This window comes from Aethalodelphis obliquidens, unplaced genomic scaffold (genome assembly GCF_003676395.1).
Source record: "Aethalodelphis obliquidens isolate GAN/ISIS:26980383/991018 unplaced genomic scaffold, ASM367639v1 scaffold41, whole genome shotgun sequence".
Classification (NCBI taxonomy): Eukaryota; Metazoa; Chordata; class Mammalia; order Artiodactyla; family Delphinidae; genus Aethalodelphis; species Aethalodelphis obliquidens.
In genome coordinates, this window is record NW_020837985.1 from 13,527,033 (window position 1) to 13,550,911 (window position 23,879).

The 23,879-nt window shown below is 49.6% G+C and overlaps 1 protein-coding gene across 1 annotated transcript in view; it reads right to left on the reverse strand.

Annotated features, from left to right (window-relative positions):
* Nucleotides 1–23,879, reverse strand: part of COL22A1 (collagen type XXII alpha 1 chain) — a 260,806-nt gene that overhangs the window by 107,771 nt on the left and 129,156 nt on the right. The window contains exons 20-23 of the mRNA XM_027132542.1: nt 23,639–23,668; nt 23,316–23,369; nt 19,487–19,540; nt 5,766–5,819 (exon numbers count right to left, since the gene is read on the reverse strand). Of these exons, the coding sequence (XP_026988343.1) occupies nt 5,766–5,819; nt 19,487–19,540; nt 23,316–23,369; nt 23,639–23,668 (192 nt within the window). The remainder of the gene's footprint in view (nt 1–5,765; nt 5,820–19,486; nt 19,541–23,315; nt 23,370–23,638; nt 23,669–23,879) is intronic.

Sequence of the window (23,879 nt, forward strand, 5' to 3'; positions counted from 1 at the left end):
AGTGCCGGACCCAGCGATGCCGCTGGTGGAAGGCTCTGGTGCGGCGTTTGCGTCTCCCGGATCCTAGCGCACTCCACAGAGCTGAGCGCGACGTCAGCTGCCTGATGGTGCACGCGGCACTTCTGAATCTTCCAGTGGCCTTGGGGGCCTTACCCGTGACGGGCAACAACTACTGTTTAGATGGGACTAATCGCCCCCCAGACTTCTGGTTGACTTTAATTAGTCCCCCCACTTTATCTTCTCTTTCGCCTGAAAATAAGTTAAACAAAACCCCAAACAGAAAGGCCATCTGAGTCACTTAGTTGGTAAGTTTCCAAATGAAACTAGATGGCTCATGACTAAATCAAAGCAATTTATGAATTTTCTGTTTTGTTCTGCACGTACTGGCTTTGGGATTTTTAGGCACGAAGCTGCCTTCCTTCCACCAAAACAAAACAAAACAAAAAACAAAAACCCCTGCTTGCTACAAGCTTCACTATTCACCATAGCCATGACGTGGAAACAACCTAAATGTCCATCAGCAGATGAATGGATAATGAAGATGTGGTACATACATACAATGGAATACTACTTAGTCATAAAAAAGAATGAAATAATACCATTTGCAGCAACATGGATGGACCTAGAAGTTATCATACTAAATGAAGTAAGTCAGACAAAGACAAATATCATATGATATCACTTACATGTGGAATCTAAAAAAAAATGATACGAACGAACTTATTTACAAAACAGAAACAGACTCACAGACATGGAAAACAGACGTGTAGTTGCCAAGGTGGGGGGAGGATGCAGTGGGAGTTTGGGGTGAGCAGATGCAAACTATTATGTATAGGATGGATAAACAACAAGGTCCTACTGTACGGCACAGGGAGCTGCAGTCAACAGCCTGGGATAAACCACATGGAAAAGAATATGAAAAAGAATGTGTATACACGTAACTGAGTCACTCTGCTGTACAGCAGAAATGAACACAACACTGTACGTCAACTACACTTCGATAAACTTGTTTCAAAAGCGGCTTGAAACCCAAAGCCTCTGCACTATTACGCCTCTCTCATAGGTGAGGACATTATTAGGGTTTCAGGAAGGAAACGCGGCTAAAGGGAAGTCAAGGCTGAACGGCCAGTCTCCGTGCGGCCAGGGACTCTCCGAGGAGCCAGAGGCAAGTCACCCTCCGCTCGTCACTGATGCAGACGTTGTGCACGGACCAGGCGGAAACCAGGGTTCCAAGGACTTGTGTCCGGAGGCGCGTCCTGCGTGCGTGTGTTGAGGGACACTCTCCTGAGCTCCCACCTGTACGTCAACCAGGGGTGCTTTGCATCTGTCTAGTTCATACGTGTGGCTTTTATTTTTAAAAAGCAGCTGTAAAGATTGGACAAACTGACTGCTAAATTTTCTCCCAAGCTTTAGGGATAAAGTATGAAGAGTGGGAAATAACTTCAAAAAACAGAAACAGGGAGCGCCCAGCATTTTCCCACTGGATCTTAAGGCCCAGGAGGGCAGAGACCGTGTCTGGTTTTGTTCAGCATTTTATTCGCAGGGCACAGGGACGATGTTCAATCACCGTTGACCGAGGAAAGAGTATTAGGAGTGGAGGTAGAAACGAGGAGGAGGGAGGTGGCGGGGGGCAGGTGGATCCCTCAAGTCCTGGGCCACCGCCCACTCTGCACAGGGCGCTCCCACAAGCCAGGATGCAGGATGTGGCTTGTCAGGCCCTGGAGGCGTTAGAAGCTGGTGAGGGGGCTGCGATGACAGAGAGAACAAGTGCGGAAGCAAGCGAAGGGACAATTTTGGGACTGGAAGTCCTAGGGTTGAAGTCAGCGTGACTGTAACTGAGGGGCTGTCCTAGCTGGGGCTGGTCAAGGCAGGCCCCGCAGAAGGGGCCACGTTTAAGCTGAGAACTGAGTGGCCAGAAAGTCCGGGGAAGGGAGAACAGTGGGTTCAGGGGCCTGAGACTGGATGGACCTCCGTGCGTCGGCAGGACCGACGGGGTCAGTGTGAAGGAGTGAAGTGAGCAGGGGACGGGGACAGGGCCCCGGGGAAGGTGGTGGGGTGCCGCAGTGGGAGGGGGCAGCTGGGAGGCAGGTGCGTTGCTTCAGGGCTGGGGGCCAGGATGGCTGGGATCTGGGCTTTGGAATCGGGACAGCGAGAGCCCATCTGACTTGGTTGTGTTTGGAAGGAGAAGTGGACAAGACTCCACAGCAGGTCGGGTGTGTGGAGCGAAGGGACGAGGACGACCCTGAAGGACTGGATAGGTGATGGGGCCCTTTGCCGAGGCGGGGACGCTGCGGCGGGGAGCGCACCTGGACGGGGTGGGCACCAGCCGTCCTGCTGAAGAAGGCTGAGTGTTTGATGCGAGTGTCTGAGGCACCGGGTGGAGCTGCCCAGGGGCTGCAGCTCGGGGAAGGGCTACTGCAGAATTAAACGCAGACAGGAGAGAGTGATAAAGAGGGGTGGCCTCGTATGGCTGGATTAACGAAGGTGTGCGTGACACCAGCTCAGCTCATGGGAGGTTTGCACCCTCTTCTCTTTTTATCATCAATAAAAATACCTAAATAACCCATTCATCTAATTATGAAAGAGAGTGACAAATGAGCCAATAGATCTAAATGTTAACAACAAAATAACTGCTTTAATTATTACTAATAAAAAAACTATTTAATGACTATCAATTAACCGATAAGTCTACTTATTATTAATAGAACGTTTGATCCTCCTTAATACGATGGTGGCTAAACAGCTACTTAATGTGCTCAGTGATTACAGTGATGATGTATAATTAACCCAATTATCATTATTAATAATGGAATGGCAAATAACTGTTCCTAATAACCACCAAGTTCCAGTTGGAGTAGATTTATAAAACTGGATGGAATTTGAAGATGAATGAAAATTACTTGCATAGATTAACACGGCAATCACACTCCCTGTGTGACGGTAATGTTTGCTTTTTCCGGAAGTTGTTCCTGACTGTGAGTCCTTCTCTCAGTATGTAACTCCAGGGGCACGATGACTGCCCCCCTCAGCAGGGTTCCTGTGTAGAGGCCCAGGACCTTGAACCCACTCAGCCGTCTGGGGTTGGCCCCTTCCCTGGCTGTGTTCCCGCCAACTCAAGAGGCTTCCTGCCCTCCTGACTGCAGCACCGCCTTTGCATAAACAGTTGCCCAGACCAGACACAGATTTCCACTTTTCCTGGGCTGCCAGGATACAGGAGCTACCACGTAGAATGTGTATACTGAGTCTAAAACATTCCAGCAGGTGAAAATTTTCATCTTGAAAGAGGCACCAAAAGCATCTTCTAGAATGCCAGCCGCCCGGGGCTTGGCTCACTCTGAGGCTGCAGTGCTGGCTCCTCCCGTTACAAGCAAAGCTAATTAAACTCTGAGCTCAATTTCTTTAGACTGCAAATGGACTAAGCATTGCTTTCTCACAGGTGGTTATTACAGGTGGTTACATACACGATTATATATGAACACCAAGGAGAGTGTCTGACAAGAGCAGAAACTAAACATATGTGCCCTCTGCCCTCTTCTCATCAGAGCAGGAAACCATATGACTTAGTTTCTGCTGCAACAGAGCCAACCTTGATTTTCCAGATCAGCGTAGGGACCCTCGTCTGGGCCCGAGAGAGGCTGACGACCTCTCCCCCAGAACCAGAGCTCTGAATACACCTCTCCCAGGACTCAGCTCAGAGGACTGTCAGACTCTATGTGCATCTCTTTCTGCCCCGTGACATCTGGCTCCTCTGGGCATGGACAGTGGCTGCTAGGTTTCCCGTTGCCAGAGCTGACTCTGCACGCAGCGGGTATTTAGTAAACACCTGCTGAGTGAGTGAACCAATGAACCAGTGAACCAATGCACGATGGCAAGCAGAAGAAAACCGTGGCCAGGCCCAGGGAAGGTGAGCGTTCAGATATGTCAGGAAGGGGGAATTACAGAGATGGGCAGTGATCCACCGGGGAAACACTGCTCTCAGTGTGGGCGTGGTGGGCTTGAACGCAGCTTCGCGTCCATCGGGTGGTGATCCAACGCGGGGTGCCAGGTAGGACATATTATACACTCTACGTTGGTCCTGAACCACTGAGATCCCCGAATATATTGGGCGCCCTATTTCTGGCAAAACCCCTGCTGTGGGAAAGCTGATTGCGTTTTTATCCACAGCCCCAGCTCAATGCCTGGCATTCAGCCAAGATTTGCTGAAGGAAAATGCTTTCAAAATTAAAAATGAAAGAAAGAAATATATTTTCCAAAGTAGTCAACAAAAATTTATAGGGAATAAAATCTATAACTTAAAGCGATTTGACGGAGCTGGGTTTATGGTGAATTTTTGAAACACACAAGCTTTGCTCACTGGAAAGCAAGGTCATAAAACAAATGCAAAAACTCTCTTTTACTATGAACATCAAAATGCCACAGTGAATGTGGAATCTTTGGAAGACGGTGAGTAATGGCTGACTTTACAGGCCCTTAGCCCGGGCTGCAGCCTAACCCAGATGTGAGGGACTGAAATGAAGCCTGAGATTCGTGTGCGGGGTGCCCATCACACACCTCCCGTGTCAGCGTGGGAAAAGCGGGTTTTGGAAGTGCAGTTAGCAGTGTCCTCTGGGGGGTGCCTCCCTGACAATGTCAAAGGACAGTGTGGTCAACACCATGGGACCCGGGCACGGAGGTGGAGACGGCCCGGAACAGGCGGGCGCCGGAGCCATTTACCGCAGCGCAGGGGCGGCCCGTGGACGAGCCCTTAGTGATCCCAGCTGCCTGCGTGCCTGCCTGCGGCCACCACACCCAGGAGGACAGGACAGCACCCTGCCCGGTGCTCTCTGCTCCTCCGGGACCCCCCCATCACCCGGGTCACATCCCCTCATCTTCTCTTCGAATCGCCCTCCCCTTTTACTTTTCTTGGTATTTGTGACAAATGATGAGGTTGAAGTTCAGAAGGTAAAGTGACTTGTCCAAGACGCCACAGCCAGAAAGGGGCCGAGGGCTGGGACTCTAACCTCCTAACCTCCCCCGCCCCCACACCTGGGCTTCCCCCCAGCACACTGCTTCCCCAGGATTTACCGACCCTGCTCCGGGGGAGGCTGGGGCTGGGGACTGGGTGGCGAGCTTTGGTGCAAGGGGCAAAGGGAGAATGAAGGGAGCTCCGGCCTCCAGTGCCGGGCGCCTTGCTCTGTCCACACTAAGGTGTGTGTGTCGGAGGCAGGGGGTGCTCAAGTGACACACACAGATGAGGGGGCCTGGGGGGGGGGGAGGTGTCTGCTGAGCGGCGCGAGGTCCCGAGCGAGTCTCTGTGCATCTGGGAGCCTCGCCCCTCGTCTGTGAAATGAGGTGACCCCGAGCCTGCCCACCTGGCGGGCTGGCTGTGGAGGTCCACAGGGGGCCACAAGGACAGCACACGTGAGGCTGTGTGGGAGTGGGGAGCTGGACGAAGCCTGGGGCCAGAGGACGTTACACCAGAGCTCAGTCTGAAAGCGGAGGGGGAGCGAGGCGAGGAGGGGCAGGGGGAGGAGATGAGGGTCTGCCCTCCTCCAGGCCTAAACCCCTCCAGGAGACCAAATGGCCATTCTGCCAGCACCTGAGATGGGAGGCAGGGGGAGCAAGGGGCAGGGGGAGGGCGAGTGTCCCACTGAACATTCTTTTTTAATGCTCTGATGCGGTGACCATGCAAGATTCTGGTTACAACCTGAGAATCGTTACCCCATCACTTATTCAACCAGAGCAAGCAGTGTTGCTAAGGAAGAGGATTTAAAGACAGTAATTACCTGCTGCCCCAGCAATCCAGGGATTCCAGGAGGGCCGGTCTCACCTTTCTTTCCCTGATATGGAATTTAAGAAAAAAAAAAAAAATGGTCATGAAGAACCCAGGGGTAAGACAGGAATAAAAACACAGACCTACTAGAGAATGGACTTGAGGATATGGGGAGGGAGAAGGGTAAGCTGGGACAAAGTGAGAGAGAAGCATGGACATATACACACAACCAAACGTAAAACAGATAGCTAGTGGGAAGCAACCGCATAGCACAGGGAGATCAGCTCGGTGCTTTGTGACCGCCTGGAGGGGTGGGATAGGGAGGGTGGGAGGGAGACGCAAGAGGGAGGGCATATGGGGATATATGTATACGTATAGCTGATTCACTTTCTTATAAAGCAGAAACTAACACACCATTGTAAAGCAATTATACTCCAATAAAGATGTTAAAAAAAAAAAAAAAAAAAAAAAGCAGCAGCCAAAATTAACAGGCAGGCAGCGCCCGGAGCCCGTCTAACAGCACGTCTGGGGCAGACTCCCTGCTAACAGCCCGTCCCCCTCGGGATGCCCTACGGGGAAGCAGTGTGGATTGGGAAGAAGTCTGGAGTCAGGGAGGCTCCCCTTTGCATGCCGGCTCTGTAACTTGGATGATTTTGGTAACACGTGGCCCAAAATTCAAAAAGTACAGCAAGGTTTACCTGAGAAAAATGTCCTTATCCTGTCCCCTGCCACTCAGTCCCTTTCCTTGAAAGCAAATAATCCTACCAGATGTTGGCTAATCTTTCCAGAGGCATTTTATGTCTAGGTAAACTTTGCGCGCACACACACACACACACACACACACACACACACACACATTCTCTCCCTCTCCCCCTTTTTTTCTTTACAAACTGTAGCATATCATTCAATCTACTGATAAACTAGGTTTTTTTCACTTAACAATTTAACCCGGATGCATCCTGTATCAGCACGTGGAGAGCCACTCCATTCTTTTCCACAGCTACATGTTTTCACCATAAGGATGAAACGTGATACATTTCAAGTCTGGGCAGGTAGGTCATTTGGACCATTTCTGCTCTTCTGCTGTTAGACTCCACACTGCTGTGCAGGACCCCAGCGGGTCATCCTGTGGGAGTGACCTGTCTCACTAAGCCTCAGAGTCTATCCCTTTGAACAGGGGTGAGGTGTGTGCTGCCAAGCTACACAGCACATGGCGTGCGTTGTGTTACAGCGGAATGTGAATGATGGAAGGCCCGTCTGTTTGCTTTCTTTTGCTCACAGTTGTTCTCATGACGTCAAAGCACTGCAGTCAGAAATGAAAAGTAAAACAAGGCTCTGAATGAGAACCGCATTCCTTGAGTACCTGTTTTGTGTCAAACCCTCTTTTGGGGTTTCCCACATTTCCCTTACGTCTTTACTCTGCAGGACGCCCCTGTGATGCAGGTGTTCTCAGTCCCACTGGGAGGTGTGGAAACTGAGGTTCAGAGTCAAGTCTCACATGTGACACAGCTAGAATGTGACGGGGTTAAGATTCAGCCCCAGATCTGTGTGTGCTGGAGCCTGTACGTGTGACTCTTACTTCCCAGGGCTCTGAAGATGACGAAAGTTCTACAAAATATCTCTAATATCTAGACTGCTAGATTACAGGAGCTAGACGACGTCGGCTCCTTCTCTCTTTCTGAAACCCTGGCCCTGTCCTGTCTCTGCCACTGGACACTCTGGTTTGTCCCCGTGTGCTCCCCCATCCCCAAAGGGAAGGTGTCTTTACGACCTTGGACCGTGCCAGCCCAGCCCTCCGGGGTCCCGTGGATCCCACCTTTTTCCCTCCCCTCCCCGCCACGTCTTGGGAGCGCGTAGTCGGTGCTGAGCCCAGGGAGCGGTCCTGGGGCACCTCCACCCACAACCTGCCCCAAGAGGCCCCTTCCAGGTGCTTCTGCCTGGAATGCTGGTTCCCAGGTGCCCACATGGCTCCATCCCTCAATTCCATCTGGTCTCTGCCAGACGTCCCCCTCACCCGAATGCCTTCTCTGACCGCGGTCCCCATCCCGCCCTCTCTCCTTGCCCCGCTGTATTTCCCTTTGTTTCTATCACCACCACATACACTGTTGACGTTCGTATCTGCCAACTGCCCGTCTACCCACTGGGAGGCTCGTCTGAAACGGGGACTGGCTCTGCTTTTCTTCAGTGCTACATCCACGGGCCCAGAGCAAGGCCCGCCGCGTGGTGGAGACTCAATGAACATTCGCGGGCTGGATATGTAACTCATCCCTTCGGGACTGATGTGGTCCTGAGCCAGGACAGTGGCAGTGGGAACAGCCATGAGAGGGTAGAGAGAAGGGCTGTTAGGGAGGAAAGCCGTTGGCAGACTTGCAGAGAGAGTGAGGGGGTCTGATTTAGAGGCCCCTGGACCTGCACCCCTTGAGCTGGAGCACATCAGCCTGGAAGGCGCGATCAGGTCTAGGTCAGGATGAGTTCCTCGACGCTTGTCAGGTAAAATTCAAAATGCAGTCACAGACACCTTCAGAAGGGAGCCGAGCCCAGGAGGAGTCCGTCTGGGCATCCGTCCTGCTCTGATTACTGAAATCATCGGGAGCTGACCATGAGAGAGCTGAGAATGGCCAGCTCCCCTTCCTCAGCGAATGGAAACAAGACCTCTTCAATTTTCTATCTAGACGGACACCCCCTCCACCCGCTTCCAAGTTATGCCACAGCGTTATTTCCAAGATGGATAAACCACTTCCCTCCGAGGTCAGCAGAACGGCCTGGTGAGTAGTCATCAGAATTCAGAACCCAGGCCAGAGACGTCTGGAGGAGAGCTGAACGCAATGAAGGGTTAGAACATTTAGCGGTTGGTAAGCAAGGACCAGATGGAAGACGAAGGGATGAGAAGGTCTGGGCTGTGACTGAGCAGAATCACTAACTAAAGCGGCCACATCTGCTAGGGGACGCAGCTGCAGTTTCCCTCTTGCAGAGGACCCGCCACTGTTTGAGGGATGTATGAGTTCTCAGCAGCTCTTCGCTCTGCTGGAGCTTGGGGATTGTATGTAATGACACACGAATGCTCAGAAGACGAACACCTGAGACGATAAGGAAATGTGCAGAGGGCATGGAGTCAGGAGGTTCTCCAATGCCAGGGAAGTCAGTAAAATGGACCTGAAAAAGGAGAATTACGGGCAGGTCGGAGAGGTGTGGTAGGAGATACAGAAATGCAAAGCAGTGCGTCCAGAGGAGCAGACATCCCGAGTGTTAGATTTTCAGCAAGAAGGAAAAAAGCAAGATGATGGCAAGAGGCCAGAGGAAGAGAAAAGCATCAGAGATTCGTGATCGCGGCAGTGTCACAAGGCAGCCTCTCCCCCAAGAAAGGCATACGGTTCGTGGACCATCCATAAAGGGGCATCACCCAGAGAAATATCACGGTAACGGCTCTGTCCAGCTCCAGCACCTGCGCTCACATCTCCTCTACCCACAGTGTCCGGAGCTGCCCCGGTGACTCTCAGAGCTCTCCTCCCTCCCCTCCTGCAGCCACAGCCACGAGAGCTGACCCTGGTCACGTGCCCTGACCCTGAGCCAAGCTGTGCCGGCAGGTTATTCTTCCATAAGGAGGAAAGAAGCTCTGTCCAAGTTACTTGCCGCCTCCTTATCTAAAAGACATAACATCTGAGTTTTATTTGGAAATTGACAGACCACGTGATTCTGACATGCCTTTTCAGTCTCGCATCCAGTGGCCATGTTCCCAACCCTAAGCAACAGCTCACGTGGGCTGCTTAGCCTGGCCCCAAAGACCCCAAGGACTCCTGGCCTCTGGAACTCGGCCCACCAAGCCACCTGTCTGTAGGACACATGCTCCATCTCAACTTGTCAAAGTCCTAGCCCAGTCCAGTGCCACCTCCTCCATGAAGTCCCAGCAATGATGAGAAATAATGGCAAAGTAGGGCAAAAACATATTTGAGACGCATTCCCTGGTGTCACCCAAGAGCTCGTGAGCTAGAATCGCCAGGGATGGGGCATAAAGCTCTAAGTAAGTAGTTGCAAGGACTCGGTCACTCACTGTGATCAAAGGGATTCTCTATGTTCTTTTCCCAACCCCTTTCCTCTACAATATTATAAGAAAAAGAGTTCTAAATCTGAGGTAGATGAGGACGGGCAAGCCATTTAAAACTTGCTGAATCTTAGTTTCCTCATGTGGAAAATTATAATCATTGTAATTATCTGAAAAGACAGTAGCAGAAGAAATAATTCAATATTTGAGGAAGTGATTTAAAAAGCACAACAAAGCGTCACGCAGATGTAATAGATAGTTATGAGAATGAGAAGGAAGATGACGGAGGCTCTGATGAAGAAGAAATGGTAACAGCAGAATTCTGCTCTTCTGAGTCCCCGGCGTCGGTGAGAGACCACATGTCAAGCAGAGTTGGTTTCAAAACCACCACCTCCCAGCAGTGCCATGGAGATTAAATAAGATAATGTCCACAAAGTGCTTAGCACAGGATCTGACATTAAGAAACACGTAGTGGTGGTGGTGCTGCTGGTGGTGGTGGTAGAGGTAATGGTGGCGGTGGAGGTGATAGTGATGGTGGAGGTGTTGATGTGTTGATGGTGGTGATTATGGTGCTGCTGGTGGTGGTGATGGTGCAGTTGACGATGGTGCTGATGGTGATGGTACTAGTGATGGAAGTGGTGCTGATGGTAATGGTGGTGATGGTGATGGTGATAATGTACTGGTGGTGATGGTAAAGCTACTGGTGGATGTAGCAGCAGCTATGTACCCTCTGCATTTTGCACCCATACTTGGGTGTGGGGATTTGAGATGTGCTGGCCAGCGCCAAGGTCTGCAGCAACACAGAACTGTTTGTTAACAATAAGCCGGTTCCTTGTCTTTTTCCTTTTCTGCTCTTTTAAACTGCTAGCCAACACAACGTCTGGATAAATGTTTGTAATTTATCACAAGGGCGGATATTTCAAGCCCTTCTGGATGCCAGGATGCTGAGCGAGACCAGTATTTCTGAGGCTGCCTGTCTGTCTGTGGAGAAGAGGGAAGCCTATAAATTCAAAAGAGCAATTCCTTCCCAGCCAGGACGCGTTAACACAGCCATGCGAGGGGCCATTATCCGATGAAAGGATTGCTTGTGCAAGTGGTTCTAATATGAGCCGTATGATCTTTTTGCTCGGTCCCTGTTCTCCGTGCCTCCAAATGCCAAACGTGATTATTTTCTACCGGTTAAAGCTGAAACCAGGTGCTCAGAGAAAACCTAGAGGGTCCTGAAATAAACCTGGCTGCACGCCACGAAAGGCATCCAACAGTGGCCTGCGAGCCAAATGATGCCATTACCATCTGGCAGAGCAGAGAAAGGCAGGAAAAAAGGCTTTACAAATGGAAAAGTAAAACACATTCAACCCAGGCTGCCACTTACAAAAGACCACTAGTGTTTCTCTCTCTCAAATCTACTAGAAATCAGGGCGGATGGCCTGAGCGCTTGCACCCACGGAAGACCCTTGGCTCCAAGGGCAGAAGCTAGAGATTAAAGTGACAGGAGCTCAGGGCATCCTTCAGAATACGCACTGGCAGTTATAAGGGGTCCTAGGTCTCTCCAAGGCTTCCGCTGAAAGGACTGCTGGTGTCCAGTTTAGAATTCTGGTGTGTAAATGGACACACACACACCATTCTAAAGCAAAAACAGGAAAGGTTTGGAGCCAGGACAGCCTGAGTTCTAATCCCTGCCTCACCATTTATAATCTGTGTGACGCTGGATAATCTGATTTATACCTTCAAGTCTTGGTTTCCTCATTTGCAGAATGGGATTAAAACTGCCAGACTTCATAGGATCCTTGTGAGAATTAATTAGAAACATGTGTGCAAAAAAAAAAAACGAAAGAAAAAACCTAAGTGCCTGCTATGCAATGACAATTCAACCAATATTATTTCCTTCCTACCTTATATTAGTTCTATACGTGTAGAGGTTCTGTTTTTAACATGGTTTTTTTTTTTTTTTTTTTTTTTTCAGTATGCGGGCCTCTCACTGTTGTGGCCTCTCCTGTTGCAGAGCACAGGCTACGGACGCACAGGCTCAGCGGCCATGGCTCACAGGCCCAGCCGCTCCGCGGCATGTGGGATCCTCCCGGACCGGGGCACGAACCCGCGTTCCCTGCATGGGCAGGCGGACTCTCAACCACTGCGCCACCAGGGAAGCCCTTAACATATGTTTTTAAAGCAACTGACACAGTCGGGCCCAGCAAGAGACATGTGGTGATCACCGCATCTCTAGGAAGAAGGGGAGCACCATATCTCATAGTGTCCCTTCTTCGGTTCTCACCTCTTGATAAGAGAGAAGAGAAGACAGAAGATATTAAGAGAATGATCAGAGGAACCAAAGAGGCTGTCCCCAGCTTGCGGGAGGGGCAGTGACAAAGCCCTGAGCAACCTTGAGCAGTTAGGTCATTTAATATTTCTGGACATTAAATTTCTCACTGTCGATCTCAGAGATTCCTTCCACCATGATGATTCTCTAGCTTAAACATTCCAAATTTTACATTGTTTAAATGTCTGACAACATGGAACTCTCTTAAGCAAAACTTTTTTTCCCCTCCTTTTTGTCCAGAGAGGAAAGAAGATATCTAGGCTATTTTAGGTGTGACTAGGACCACAGAGCAAGATGAAGGCCAAGTAACAGTAAAGGTACAAAAGAAACCAAGTGTTTTTCTTCAAAACTGAGCACTCTAGACGCGTCCAGATGACCAACAGGCACATGAAGGGGTGCTCAACATCACTAACCATCAGGGAGATGCAAACCAAAACCACAATTAGACGTAACCTCACACGTGTTAGAGTGGCTATTACCAAAAGACAAGGAACAACAAGTGCTGGAGAGGGTGTGGAGAAGAGGGAAGCCCTGTGCACTGTTGGGGGGAATGTAAATTAGTGCAGCCACAATGGAGAACAGTATGGAGGTTGGTCAAAAAAAAAAAAAAGGAACAACCACATGATCCAGCAACCCCAATGCTGGGTATTTACCCAAGGAAAATGAAAACACTACCTTGAAAAGACACATGCACCCCCATGTTCACTGCAGCATTATTTACAACAGCCAAGCCATGGAAGGCCCCTAAGTGCCCCGGGATGCAACAACGGATAAAGAAATAGTGGTACACATACAAGAGAACAGCAGACAGCCATAAGAAGAAGGACACTGTGCCATATGCAACAAGGATGAGCCTCGAGGGCGTCATGCTGAGTGCAATACGTCAGACAGAGAAAGACACGGTACCGTATAATCTCATTTATGATATGGGATCTAAAAAAACCTGAACTCGTAGGTAGAGCGAACAGATTGGTGGTTGACAGAGGAGACAGGGGTAGGAGGTGGATGAAATGGGTAAAGGTGGTGAAAACGTTATAAAAACAAGTTGGACGTTCTCTGTCGAAGGTCAGAACCCAGGTGGCCAGATGTCCAGTGCTGGGTCCTGTTCTCCCCACAGCACCCAAGTGTGTCAGCCCCCAGAAAGCAGCACTCAGGTGTGATCCATTCACTCTTGCACACTAACTGTATCTGATGCTCATGAATGACATTATACATTTATGCATATTTTATATGCTTATATATATTTTCATATTTATTTTAATGCATGTATAAAAACATACGTTTTTATAAATGTGAGGCACTCCTCTAAGTGCTGCAAATACAAAAAGAATGTTCTTACAGACTTACATTTTAGTGGAGATAACAAAAGTAAACAAATTCTCAAATAAGAAAAATATAAGTCCTCTACAGGAAATTAAAATAGGCTGGTGTGAGAGTGACAGGATGTCTATTTTGGGGTGGATGATTAGGGCACAAGAGTTCTTTGTTTTTTTTTTTTTGAAAAATCAACCTCGTGCAAGCTTTTGAGTGTCCGAGCGCCTCAGGAGCCTGGAGCCAGGCTGGTTCTGCTTTGGATCATTCAGGGTTCAGATGCACTTGTAGCAGTGCCCGCTCCAGCCGAGACAGCACTCCCGGGCCCCAACGCCCTGCTCAGACAAGCAGGAGGAAATCTGAACCTCAGAAAGGCTTGAGTACCTTCTCTACCTCCACCTAAGGCAGGAAGCAGTGGGGCAAAGAGTGCCTAACACCGCCTCAGGGGGCAGCAACCATCTCCCAGGGCTATGGGCTCTGCAAGATGGGGAAGGGGGAGGGTGCGGGGATGGGGGTGGGCGTGGGGATGGGGGTGGGGAAGGGGTGGGGATGGGGTGGGGGTGGGCGTGGGGATGGGGGTGGGGAAGCAGGTGGGGATGGGGAAGAGGGTGCCTGGCTCCTGCCCCTCCCCTTTCACTATGTCATTGTGGAAAAATACCAGCTTTGTCCAAAATGAATGCATTCACCTCGCCACAGATTACACTGTCTGCCGGTTGCTAATCTCTAAAATAAAGGGCCCGGATCCCCTTCCCCGCCCCGTGTTTTAGTCTCAGTATCTCAATTCCCAGGTCCCTGTGGCTTGTCACTTCTCGTCTCTTCTCTTGTCACAGCCTGAGCGCTGACATTAGCAGCTCTCAGAGTGACATTTCAATTGAAGCAGGGAACGGCAGGTCACAGTGTGGGGAGGAGAGGGATACTGTTTTGAATCAGTCATCATCCTGTCTCAGGCTTTCCTGACTCAGCCACAGGCCGACTGAACAGGAAGCTGCCCCCCAGCCCACACCAACATCACCGTTTGTCTCTGTCGTCTGTCCACAGGTAAAGCCACTGAGGAGCAACACCCCCGGGATGGAGCAGCTCAAGTCAGGAGATCACCAATGACACTGGAGGAACGGGGTCCCCAGGGACACGCTTGGCCACCGTACCCCATTCGCTGGAGGAGGCAGGACGCGAGAGGAGCCCTCCTGTGCGCCCCAGCACACCCTCTGTTAAACACCCTCACCACCCCGCCTTGTGACTCACGGCTCACCCTCCCCTGCTAGACACTGGGTCTCTCAGGCCAAGGGCTCCGCCCCTGCTTCAGCGTCCCCCCTGCCTGGCAGACCACCTGGCCCAGGACAGGCGCTTCTCCCAGCCACGCCCACCCCCCCACCCCTGTCTGGGCCACGCCGTCTTCCCTTTCTCTTTGGGTCACTGCCATCATCCCCTCCCTAATCGCTCTCCTCCTGCTGCAGTCTGTTCTCAACACGGTGGCCAGATGGATGCGTTTAGAATGTAACCTGGGCCACGCCACGTCTACACCCCAAATCCTGTATGAACAAACTGCAACCAGAAATGTATGAGACAGTCCAGGAAACGGTGAACCCAAAGTGAATACACGAAGAAGCTTTTTCATAGATTTAGGTGGGATGACGGTATTAAGGTTTTGTTTCTTTTACGTACGTGCTGAAATATTTAGAGACGCAATGTGATGCTGTTTGAAATTGCTTCAAACTCACCCAGCAGTGGGTGCTAGTGGGTGAGGGTGTGAAACCCACTGGCCAGTGACGCGGCAAGCGCTGCAATGGGCTTGGGGGATAAGGGGGTTACTTCACTTTTCTATTTTTGTATATGTTTAATTTTTTTCATAATAAAACAGTTTTGAACACACTCAACAGCCCCACGTCGCTCACAGTAAAAGCCAAGACCCTCACAATGGCCCACGAGGCCCGACATGAACCTGCTCCCAGTTCTAGGACTTCGCCTCCTCCATGCTGGGCCCTTGCTCGCTCTGGCCTGACACACAAGCAGCCTCCTGCCCCAGGGCCTTAGCTCTAGCTGTTTCCTCTGCCTGCTCTGTTCTCCCCTCAGCTACCCGTACAGCCAACTCCCTCACCTCCTGAGAACCCGCCAGAACAGGACTTTCTCCGTGGCTCTCCAGAATTGTTTATTTAAATGCTGATCAGCATGATTCTTTTCCTTGCCACCAGAATGTAAGCATCTTGAAGGCAGGGATCTTTATTCTTCTCACTGAAGGACCCCACTTGCCTAGAACAATGCCCATCACCCAGTAAATGATGAAGAAATATTTGCTGAACCAATGAATTTGTGGAAGGAAGGAAAAGGGAGCAAAGAAGATGCAGGGATGGGAGAAGGGCTAGTAGAAGAAAAATGGCAGAGATGGGAAAGGACAAGAGAAACAGAAAAAGAAGAGAAATGAGGCCAGGGTCCTCGTAGGACGCTGGCAGAGGCTGAAGTAAAAGCCGCGTGTGTGGCCCTTCCACTTACACACGTGCTTCTGAGCTGGAGACCGGGGAGCCGGATAAAAGCGGATGGACGTGAGCAAGTGTCCTCTCGGGGGGGGGGGGCTCCCTGTGTCTGAATTACTCTCTTCAGTGTCCCCATCTGTTCCTGCTGAAATCCGCTCACTCCTGCGAGGCTGCCTCAAATACCACGCTCCCTGTTCCCAGCCCCATGGCCTCTCTCCACCGAGCTCCCTCTGTCCTCTCTACACTTACAGTCTTTACTGGTCCCCACGGAGGCATCTGGCTTCACTGTTCATGCGTCTCAAGTCCCACGGGCTGTGAGCTCCCGGGGGCGGAGACCACAACCTCTTCAGGGATCCCAGAGCGTTTAGCGCAGCTCCTGTGCTTCGTCAGGGCACTCATGGGCTTTGCTGGCTGACTGATGCACGGAAGGGAAGAAGGGAGGAAGGAAGAAGGCCCTAGAGACACACGGTCCTGTGTGTGCGTCCCTGAGAGGCGCTGGTGGCTGAGCCCGCTGTCCGCTCATGGACAGAGGGACGGCAGCCCTTCCCCAGCCCTGTCAGGAGGCCTGGTACTTAGATGGAGCTCAGCGACTCAATATGTGCACCCCTACCCCAGTCCTACCCTGACTGCTTCTCTGGGTCCCCCTCTTTTACTCCGCAAATCTTCACTCTTGGGGCACGCGTCCAATCCCCAAGGCCCCTGCCCCCGCTGCATGGGTAGCTGGTATTATTACTCTTAGGGGTTAGAGGTGTTTCTGGGAAGGACAACAACCGTCCCTGGGCAACATACGAACACTTTTTGGGGTGCCAAGAAGTCATGGCCAAGGAAGCGTGGGTCTAGACAAGCAAGCTCCAGGCAAGATTTGTCCCCTCTCCCCTTAATAAGAGCCAATTAAATAAAGATATAGATTAAAGAAAAACAAAAAACCTTTGCAGTCATCCTTGCATCAAGAGTTCCACTCACCGCCTAACACTGTATTAGGAAAAGTAACACTTGGAGCACTTCAAGGCAAGATGAGATAAGGGTCATCTAAACGTCAGTCACATAAGGCACAGGACTGCTGTTTTCTCCTAAGACTGTGCATGAGTGTGTCAGGAGAATGAGTGCCGTGACAGCTGCCACGTCCTGCTGCCCACCAAGGGCCCTGTGCTGGGCACTTTTTCTCACAACAACTCAGCCGGCTGGGTTGCCTTCCCACCATAACAAAGTAAAGAGGCTCAGAGAGGTTGGGTGTCTTAAAGGGTCACACAGCTGCTGAGAAGTAGAGCTGAGCTTCAAACCCAGGTGCATCTTGCTGCAAAGTCCAGGATCCTCACTCCATACAAAGGCAAAGGCAACCCAGCTTTGACCCATCTGACTGACAGTGAAACTGAGGCCAGGGCTGGTGATGTTGAGTGGGAGGTGACATATCCAAGGTCTTCTAGTAGGATAAGTGACTTCTCCCACCCGCCCTGCCTTCATGACACCCTACCATGCTCCAGAGCTAGCCTTCACAATAAGCTCCTCTTAGAATCCTGAGATTTCAAGATGGTTACAGGATGCAGAGGTGCTTGGAAACCAAAAGAGGAAGTTCACTGGTGGGTAAGGACAGGTTGGAGTCTGTGCTGAGTCACAGAAACAGGTCAGCCCACTTCAGAACTGAAGATGTACAGTGTGATCAGTGGGCCCAACCACCTTGGACAGAGTGAATCCCAGCAAATCTGTGACACCATCCACTTCACTGAGCTATGGAATCTCCAGCTCATATGTGAAGCCATACACGGGACTGCGGCAGCCTCTGCCAGATGCCAGCACCCTCATTTCCACCCACCTGTCAGGTCACCCGGACTCTGAACTAAAACCTCCAAGGGCAATGAGCTCACAACCACCAGGGGCTGCCTCACGGTCTCTGGACGCATGTGTCCTGGAGCTGTTTTCTTAAGTGAACCAGTAAAAGATGCTACAAGCTTCACTATTCACAATAGCCAAGACACGGAAACAGCCTAAATGTCCACCGACAGACAAACAGGTAAAGAAGACACGGTGTTTACATACAATGGAATTATTACACAGCCATAAAAAAAGAATGAAATAATGCCATTTGCAGCAACCTGGATGGACCTAGAGATTATCATACTAAGTGAAGTGAGTCAGAAAGAGAAGTACAAATATCATAGGATAGCACTTATATGTGGAATCTAAAATATGACACAAGGGGCTTCCCTGGTGGCGCAGTGGTTAAGAATCCGCCTGCCAATGCAGGGGACACGGGTTCGAGCCCTGGTCCGGGAATATCCCACATGCCGCGGAGCAACTAAGTCCGTGCACCACAACTGCTGAGCCTACGCTCTAGAGCCCACGAGCCACAACTACTGAAGCCCACACACCTAGAGCCCGTGCTCTGCAAGGAGGAGCCACTGCAATGAGAAGCCCGCGCACCGCAACAAAGAGTAGCCCCCGCTCGCTGCGACTAGAGAAAGCCCGCGTGCAGCAACGAAGACCCAACGCAGCCAAAAATAAATAAATAAATAAAATAAATTTATTAAAAAAAAAAATAAAATATGACACAAATGAACTTATCTACAAAACAGACCCACAGACATAGAGAACAGACTTGTGGTTGCCAAGGGGCAGGAGGGCGGGGAGGGGATGAAGTGGGGGTTTGGGGTGAGCACATGCAAACTAGTATATATAGAGTGGATAACAACAAGGTCCTACTGTAGAGCACAGGGAATTATATTCAGTATTCTGTGATAAACCATATGGACAAGAAAATGAAAAAGAATGTATATATATGGATAACTGAATCATTTTGTTGTAGAGCAAAAATTAACGTTGTAAATCAACTATATGTGAATAAAACAAACTAAATAAAATATGTTACAAGCTTAAGGGCTCGAGGTCAGGAAACGTGAGCTGAGCCCTGACTCTGCGCCAGGCACGTGCTGGGACCTGAGGACAGAGTCGAGGTCAGTCCCAGTTTGCCGTGAGGGCGCTGAGGAGAGAGATGCCACGCCCCCTACCTTAAAACACAGTGTCAGGAGCTGTGCCTACTGGTGGATTCAAACCCATAAGGTGTGCACCGTTTGGATAAAAAGACAAGGGCTGAATGAAATGAAATACCATAAGACGTTATGACATGGTATTCAAAAATAATGACGATGTTTAGATCGGAGTGGCTAACAGCCTACTGGCAGACCTCTATTCTTTCACTGCTGTTTTTTCTTATTCTTTCCTTAAGACTTAGCTCAAACATTACCACTTTCAGGAAGCCCTGGCTGGCCCCCAGCTTGGGTCAGTTGCCCCTTCCCTGTGTTCTCTCAGTACTGGGCATCCTCTACTGGGGCTCTGATCACACAGGGATGTGAGTTTCTATATACATGACTCATGGCAGACCACAGACTCATCTGCATGAGATGACCCAGGACCCAGCTCAAGGCTGAACACACAGCCCATCCTCAACCATTGCTGATGAACTCAATCTAACCCTTCAATCTGCTTCCAATATTCATCCCATGCTCCCAAGACTGGGGTCATCTCCTCTGTCTGAGCAGCTACAATGGGGGGTGGGGGCAGTGTGGCTGAGTTGGGGCACCAGAAAGGAAAGACAGTTTACTTACTCGGAGACCTTGCAAACCAGGAGGTCCATCCTTGCCTCCTGGACCCATCAGACCCTTTAGAAGGAGGAGAAAGGGGAAAAAACAAGAGAGACAGACCATGGTAAATACTGAGTAAAGACCACAGGATATACTTGGCCCTGTCACTCTCATTGGATAGGAGAATACCACCCCATTCCAGTGGGGAAACTGGGAGGTTGGAAGGGAAAAAAAATCCTATTCCCTCAAATCTACAACACTTAAAATATGTGCACCTATCTGATGTAATCAAATGTGATTAACAACCAAGGTGTAGGCACCATCATTCACACTTTAAAGATGAGTACAGTAAGGACCACAGGCCTCGCATCACTGCTTTGTAAAAAGTGCACACAAAAGAGGTGCCTGGAATCCAAGTGTCTTTAGCTCTAAGCCTGGTGCCTTTGCCCCTGTATCTTGCTGGCTCGCCAAGAACTGGCTTGGGTTATCTGACTCTCCATCAACTGCGATATGCAAAATAAGGGTCTGGATAAATAAATAAAATCATCTGAGAAAGATCAATTTCCACAAAGCAAAACAAACAAAAAACAAAAAGCCAACTGGTGCGGAAAGAGGTCTTGCTGACCTAAGTAAAATCCTGCCCGTTACACCTCGCTAGGTACCTGCTGCCCGACCTCAGACAAGTCACTGGGCATCTGTGGACCTCAGTTCGCTCATCTCCAGCGTGAGGACAATAAACTTTCCTCCCGAGTGGTTGTGAGGACCACGTGAAGAATGGGTACCAAAGCCCTGACAAAGCACCGCCTGACAGCACCTGCTTTATACCCAAATGTATTACTGAGGTCACCTAGAATACGGCATGAAACGGGAATGGGAAAATGAAAACTTCAGCTCTAACGGAGACTCTTATCACCAACTTTACGGGTGAATTTGGGCCAGAAATTCCCTCTCTGTGCTTCAATTTCCTCATCTTCAATAGTATGATTATCATGCAAACAGCTACTGCTGCCACATTTTGCATAACTATTAAGTGATGGAATTGTATTTAAGTCTAAGGTCTTTTCCCTTAATAACACCATAAAAATGAGTACATGAATGTACAAACTGTAGTAATTAAAGGTTTAAATCTCCCTTCCTCACAAGGATTACTGCAGTGAGCTCAGGGCACACATCAAGGGAAGGAAGACCCTGCAGAAGTGAGTTTTCATTAAGCATCAAGAAACGTCTCACATCTGGTCTGCCCAGCTGGCCCTTCTTTATTATACTCAACCAAACGCTGCTAAAACTACCAGAATCTGTTTCATCCTGGGGCAAGAATCAAAGATGCAAGCCTCCTCAACAAGGATGGAGAATGCCGCACACTGTTTATATTTACATATAAACTGTTTATATTACATTTAGAGAATGGGATACGTGTGCCTCTTTCTGGGATTGCTAAGCACAAACTCAAAATTTTCCATTCTCAACAGAAGTCACTGAAGCCAGGTTCTCGATCTGATTCAATTCAAAGAATATTTAGGGAGCAACTGCTCTGAGGTAGGCCCTGGGCTAGGGATTCAAAAAAGACAGAAATAACAATTGATATCAGTATTGGGCTTAATAAGGCTTCACAGAACAGTGCTTCCTACATCAACTCATTTAACCCTCACAGCACATTTACGTAGGAAATGACGTCGCTGACAATGATTTCCAACTTAGGAAAGCAGAAGAGGATAAGAGGGGTAGAGTTCAAAAACCCAAAGCTACTTGGTGGATGAATTGGGACATGAAACCAGATGCTCTGGCTCCTAACTCCAAGTGCCTTCCATGGCCACACTGCTCCTTATGAGCTCAGACTGCAGTCAGGTCCCACTCTGATGTCCCTCTTGAATATCTGTCATGGGGGTCCCTCCTTCGTAAGCATGTATTAAGTTCCCACCATGTGATAAACTTGTGGATTTAGAGACAGGAGGGATATTGGCTGTGGCCTTAAGAACCTCACACTCCTGGTCTCTCATCACTGCTCCCCACTTTTCACAAGGTCTTTAGGTAGGCTGTTGGGTTTCTGAACTCCTTGCAAGGGAATTTCAACACCAACACCATGCATTGTACTCAATCCCATTCTATCAAGAGTATCTAGCCCGGAGGACCTCTTCAGAACTCTGGACAGCTCCACTGGGCTGCAGGGTTGAGGTATTCTGGTGTTTGCAAGTACTGAGGGTTCAGGACCCTCTCCTTGTCCTATACAATGGGTCACAGGAATGACACATGCAGAGAATTCTCATTAATCATCTAGAGATTGCAAGTGTTTACTCACAATTATTTCTTTTTCACACTCCTTTCACATGGATCAGTCCACGTGCTTTCATCCCTGTATCTCCAGCCTTAATATTTCGACTGATATAAAATAAAGTATGTGACCACAAGTGCTTGAGGTTTCTTCCTTCTCTCCCTCCCTCATTTACCATAACAAAGTTCACATGAGGGGGAAGGACTGCCCGTTATTACATCCCGGATCCCAGAGTGAGAGATCAAGAAGGCTGGCTGCCTCATGAGTTAAGCAGGGCTGAGCACTCTTAGCTTCTTATCCCTTAGTGGGAGCCACTAAGTTTAAGTAATTCTCTCCTTTGTGCATCTCAGAGGAGATACTGCTGCACTGTGCACTCAGGTATGAAAAGAGCACAGACTAGTCTGTCAGACAGATCTGGGTTCAAAGCTCAGTTTTGCTTCTTAGCTGTATAACTTTGTGCAGTATCTCTGTACCAATGTCTTCATCGGTAAAAGCAGAAAAATAACAACTTCACCCTCGCAAACTTAATATGCAAATGTCTGCACGTAAAGTATACTACAGTACAGATGGTCAGTACTTGCCAGTTATGCTCTGAAATATATGTGCATATATGCACGGAGAGCTAATATCGACAGCACACTGCATTACCTGCATTATCTACTTTAAATCTCTCAACAGTTGTAACAATGGTGGAGAGCTCTGGAAACCAAGCCTTGGAAAGGTTAAGCAAGGTATCTAAGGTTACAGAGACAGAAGGGAGCTTTTCTGACCTGAACTTTTCGATGTGAAATTGTTCTAATTATACTGGAATTAAAAACATCTTCTAAGTTTCTTCTAGTTTTGTCCCAGCAAAAACATATACATTTATCCTAATGAGGAATGGGCCTTATCATAAATCCAATTATAAACCTGATTTATGGACATTTCAAGATAAGAGCTGTTTTATTTCCTTCAGTAAAACAGTCACTTGAAAGAAGCAACAGCATGTTACCAGGAGGAGCAAAGGTCCAATCACTGACCTGTGGAATTTACTGTATTCTTATTAATTATCCTTAGTATCTGAACTCACATCAAAAATGATCACAGAGTCCCTTTGAATGGCCTCTTCCCAAATGGTTATTTACGTATCATTAAATTCTTAACAGAGGGAGAAACCAAAGGCTGAAGTGTTCCAAACCACTGCAAAGTCAGTATTAATCAGAAACATGTGAAAAGCAAATGTGCACTGGAGATGATTCAACTGGCACTGAAGTGTCCAATGTTTTTATTCCATTTTATCTGAAGGGAAACTGAAACCGCAGACTGAACACCAGAAACCCCAATCCTGGCATGTTGGGACTGGGAGCCCTGAAGGCGGGCTGCCTGGGCTTCAAGTCCAGCTCCGCACTTGCTCACTGCATGATCCGTGCCCAGTGATTTCAGTCTTCAAGGCCCAGTTTCCTCCTGGGCTAGATGCTGACAACAACCCCTATCGCTCAGGGCGACGGGAGGAGCTTCTGAAATAACGCAGAGCTCGGAAGCGAGAATGGCTATGATTTTCCAGACCTAGAGGTGTGGACCCCGGGCTGGGGAGGGATGACTTACCGGAGCGCCTGGTGGCCCAGGAGGGCCCTGGTGACCTCGTGGTCCCGGGGCTCCCTGGTAACACAAGTCAAACTAGAATTAGTCATGACTCCCCGTCCTTATGCCCCGGGTCACCACCCATGACCCTTTGCTGACTCCGAGTTTTCTTCCCAAGTTCCCAAAGGGGACCCAGGGTGGGAATTTGCATTCTTGGCAGAGTCACCTTGACCTGTCTCTGAAGGGCTGCACCTGAGCTCAGCAAGCAGTGTCACCCCACGCCGGTGGCCTTCCTATTTCTGCCACCACCTAAAGCCCCACGATGGAAGGGCCCACGTCCCTCTTACCTGCTCGCCCTTCAGGCCCTCTCTCTGCACCTGAGGGACAAACCAGACGTCAGCAAAGCCGGTGGCCCTTCCTTAATAGCCCCCTCACTCCACTGCGCGGCGCGTGGCGCACGGCATGCCGGGAGGCAGCAATTTCTGACTCGCCTCTGACTTTACCCCATTTTCAGCGGGCAAAGCCTTGTATCCAGCTCGTGTCATCAGAACAGTCCCGCCTCATTCTCAGAGGCAACAACTCTCCCAA